The sequence below is a fragment of the Camelina sativa genome, chromosome 2 (assembly GCF_000633955.1).
Source record: "Camelina sativa cultivar DH55 chromosome 2, Cs, whole genome shotgun sequence".
NCBI lineage: Eukaryota > Viridiplantae > Streptophyta > Magnoliopsida > Brassicales > Brassicaceae > Camelina > Camelina sativa.
Window position 1 is genome coordinate 24,901,690 of NC_025686.1, and position 4,868 is coordinate 24,906,557.

General features: G+C 28.2%; 1 protein-coding gene across 1 annotated transcript in view; it reads right to left on the reverse strand.

The window, feature by feature from the left end:
* LOC104756551 overlaps nucleotides 3,818–4,868 on the reverse strand; it is a 6,907-nt gene continuing 5,856 nt past the window's right edge. Inside the window, exon 2 of the mRNA XM_010479161.1 lies at nucleotides 3,818–4,168. Coding sequence (XP_010477463.1) covers nucleotides 3,818–4,168 — 351 coding nt within the window. The remainder of the gene's footprint in view (nucleotides 4,169–4,868) is intronic.

Sequence of the window (4,868 nt, forward strand, 5' to 3'; positions counted from 1 at the left end):
CATAGGATTGAAAAATGTATATCAATTTTATTCCCATATATTGTTTGTAAATCGTTCGCTCGTATGGGGTTCCATTTGCCAAAATAATACCTTTTAAACATATTTTAAGTTTTAAAGAAAGTATTAAATTGTAAAACAAAATTGTCAATTTATTTTCTTTTCTTGTAATTATTTGAAACACTCGAAGTAAAGTTGAAGAATATCAAGTCTACTTGATTCTGACTGATAAAAACGTGGAGGAAAGTCAACTTAGATCTGACCTTATAGTGGTTGGTTAGATTTGTACTCTTTTAATTTCTAATATGTAAATATACATATTACACAAACACATGCATACAAAAAAAAAATACAAGTGTAAAAAATGAAATTTTATGTGTGCAGCATGATATTTGATAGTTGTCTAGCGAATTTCATAGTATTTTGCAAGTTTATACATGGATAATTGGTTCAACGACGATACTAACACAAACCACTAAAATATTTTTTTTTTGAAACTATAAAAATGTGAAGTGTTATTAAAATTTTAGTGTAAGAGACCCACAATATTTTGTTAGTCATATGGTTGACTACATCAAATTATAGTTGTATATTTTTCTTTGGTAAATAAGATATCATTTTCTCATTATTTCTGTTCTGAAATAAGTATAGTTAAGTGTTATTTCAATTTTTTAATATTTTTGACATAAAACACCTAAACTAAGTTCAAGTTAAAATCTAGAACAAACTATCAAAAGTCAACTTAATTTTAGAGGTCTAATAAAAATGTATACATCTTATATAATATGAGAAGGTTTTTCTTAACTTTTGCTAAGGAGATGACACTTGGCTAACTATTTTTCTGACACCTGTACTTTTTTCCTTTGGACCTAATTAAATATAATTTGTACCTAATTAACTACAGACCCATAAAACCCAAAAAAAAAACCATCAACATTTTTTTCCTCTATTTTTTAATAAGAAACATATGCAGCCTTCAAGAATCTAGAGTCACCTTATATCAGTGTGTGGTTGGTTTCATCTTAGAACTAAACCAATATTAAATTAAATTTATAGGTTTGAATTTTTGGGTTTAATTTCTGTGTTTGAATCTTATATAATTTTCATAGGCACAAGCAGAATCAAATTTAAATAAGATGGTGGGATGGTATTATTTAAGTAAATTAGTTTAACTTTTTAAAAAATTGTTTATATAAAATTAAAATTTTGAGCTTATTTTCTGGAAACTACGTAAGATTGTGAGATGTTTTAATCTAATTCTATAATTATTTTCTTAGATTCACACTTATTATTTCAAACATCATGGTATTTTTGAATTACATAAAATTTCTAAGTTTTCATATTAGGAATTTCAGAATAAATTATGAACATAATCAGTTATGTTTTAATTTGAAATAATACCATCATTTTATGCATTGCCTTATATCTACCCACTATTTTTCCTCAATTTTCATTTTTGTTTAGATTACTTCTCATTTTTAACTTATTATTTTGAAACACTTGCAAATTTATGATAACTAATATTTGATCTCAATCCCTTCTCTCTTTTAAAGGTTCAAACATTCTATAAAGTTTGGTTTTCTAAAAACACCCTATTACTATACAAACACATCCTCTTTCAAATTAATGTAAAAACTAAAACATTTATTCTCTATTCTATCCTCGACTCAATTTCCAACAAACAACAAAACACTGGTAACAATAGTATTGTTGTTCGGATAATCCGTTTTTGTGAAATTCCTAACTTTAGAAGAAATATTATCTTACTAAGTCTTGAATAATTTTTCCAAAAATGTAAATTATTTTTATTATTGTTCATCTTTTGATGATTTATGCAATCATTTTAAAATATTTATAAAAGAAAATAAATAATTGTATGTGTATTTGATTTTAAAAGAATTTTAATATATAATGATGATTCTTAGAGTAAGAGTTGAAAGAAACCTTACTATATTATATAATTTAATACTAAAGTAAAGTTTTCTTTTGGCAAGCTCCAAAAGATTATCATTTGATGATCTCTTCTTTCACAAGTGTTATTTTGTTTCTGTAAATATTTAGTGTAATTCAATTGAATTTACATAATAATTTTTTCTCTTAACAAATAATTTGATGATTAAATAATTTAAGGATATAAGATTATAATATATACTAGATTTTAACCTACGGTACACCGCATGCATATAATTATTATTATTATTTATATTTTATATTGTATTTGTGTATTAAATATTGGATGTTTTCCAAATAGAGGAATAACTAAATTTTCTGATTGTTTGTGCAGCTAAATGTTTATATTAATTTTTTTAACCCGAAATATACTTTATGAACATCTGTTTGTTATATTTAATTTTTTTTGTTTAGTGTTTAAGATTCTATTTTGATTTTAATTAATATAACAGAAAATAGTGGATCTATATACATAGTAAGTCATTTATATACTATGATTAAGTCATATTTTACCTAATGATTTAATTATTTTAAACAATCTTAGTTAAATCAACTTAATTTTTATATGTCAAATATTCTGATATTAATAGTGTTGACAAATAATAAAATAAGGATTTAACCCGTATTAGCACAAATTTAATGATATTTATTTTATTAATTTCAACATGTCATTTTTATAAACTATCTACTATATAACCATATTATATAGTATTTTAAAAATTTTAATTTTACAGTAATATTTTAAAATTTTATTAAGTTTATATCTATTAATTATAATATTTAAATAGATGTGAATCGAAGTTTTTCTTACGTTAAGAATCAAAGCTCACAGGTTTTGGAAAACAAAATAGTATCAAATTGTTGTTTTCTTTCTTTGCAAAAGATTCATAGAAAGAATATCTTCAATACAAAATAGAAGGTGTGGTTAAATATATCATAATTTCTGTTTCCATATTGATTTTGCTGTATTTTTTTTAAGTTGGAATAGTATGTGAAATATTTAGTAAACAAAATCTGATGTAATGCTATTTTTGGAAAATTTTTAGGGATTAACTTTGTAAATATATATAAATAAAAGGGTAGAACCCAAAATGTAATTAAATATATATATATATAGATATTTGGGTTGTATAAAATAATATCGTAATAATTGGCTGTTTTAAAAACTAAACTTACGGAAAAATATGAAGACAAATCCGTGCATAGCACGGAGCAACTCCTAGTATTATATAAATTTGTGTGGAAAATGTAAAGCTTTGGGTTTTCTATTTGACATGACAAGTTGATTTTGCGTTAAAAATGCATGTAACAGATTTTGACAACATCCACTATCATTAAATCTAAAAAACCAATTTATCGTCTTTATATCTATCAATATTTCTACATACAGTATATAGAGTTTGGCAAGTTCACACTACTAGCTTCTGTGAACATAAGAAAGCCAACATTATTGGAACTAAAAACATAATGCTTGCGGAACATAACACTTTATAATTTTGCAGAGTTGTTATTCGTTCAACACGGTAATTGAAAATAAAAAATATAACACATTATAAATCAAATTATTGACCTTTTGGGGTTTGGTCGTTAACTTGATCGATGTCTTCCAGAGTTTAAATATGTGCATACATGCAATCCATCCAAGTTACCCAAACGACTCATTTCTTAAATTTGATATAGTAATTAATCTCACCCTGAGATTAGTCTGTTATCCAAGTTAGATGCACCTTACATAAATTAGATGTTTAATATTGGAACACTACAAATGTCATAAACCTCATCGTTAATTAGTGTTTGATTAACCAAAATGTTGATAAAGAAATTATAATCTTTGAAATGAACCCGAAAATATAAAAAGAACAATGAGTTACTAATACCAAATGATCGGAAAAATCTTGTCCCAGATTCTCTTGTTGTTGTTCCAACGATAAAATCCATCGTCTTTGACAACGACGAAACACGAGTTTTTACACTCCTTAGCATCTTTGTCCGATTCGTACAAAACGTACGGTCTCTCGTGCATCTCGAAATGTGCTTCCCTGTAAAACGTTCCTATGCAAGTCGTTGGCTGCCACACTCTAGATCCCGCCACCTTCTCATCAACGGTATCATTGCTAGCTGTGGTTGGGATCTCTATCAACGACTTTTGACCCAATGGTACACGTTTCGACAGCTGAGGGGCAGGGTGGCACGTGACGAAGACGGGAACATCACCACGTGTCTGCAGTGAAAGTGCATCAGAGCTCTGAAAGTGACAGGAGCTTGCGGAGTGTCTCAGAGCGCTGATATGCTGACGTGGTAGTTGAGCTGACGTGGAAGAAGATTATGGGAGTCGTGATAAGGAGCGTGAGAAGAAAGGAAGAGGAAGATCAAGATATACACGAGAAGATTGAGAGTATATTTGATCGAGAGGATTAGGGAGGATATTTCTTAGGATAAGGAATATTTCCTTTTAGTTAGGGATTCACAAAGATCTAGGTTAGAGATCATTTGTGAAGGGTTTAAAAGGACGAGGGCTGGCCGCAAAAAGAGTTAGCACTCGTGGGATAAGTTTGAGAGATTTGTAAACCTTCGAGCAAACAAAAAGAGCTTTGAAGGTGAGTGTGTTTTACTCTTTTAGATCTACACAGGGTGTTGTGTTAGATAGACAAGAGAGTAGGCTTAGATTCATAACTTGTAAAAAGGGAGTTTTATAAGTTTGAATAAAAGCGTTTGCTTGGCGCGTTTCCAAGCGATTTAAGTGATTGTCATTCTCTATACCTTTACAATTGGTATCAGAGCAAGCACCTGATAAAAAGTTCTGATATCCTTTTTCAACAGGTGAGATCTTGCGGCAAGGGTATGGAGAAATCACTGGATTTTGTTGCGGTTCAATCACCATTGAAACTCGATCCTGAGTGCTTTGGTTTTTGGAAAGTGTC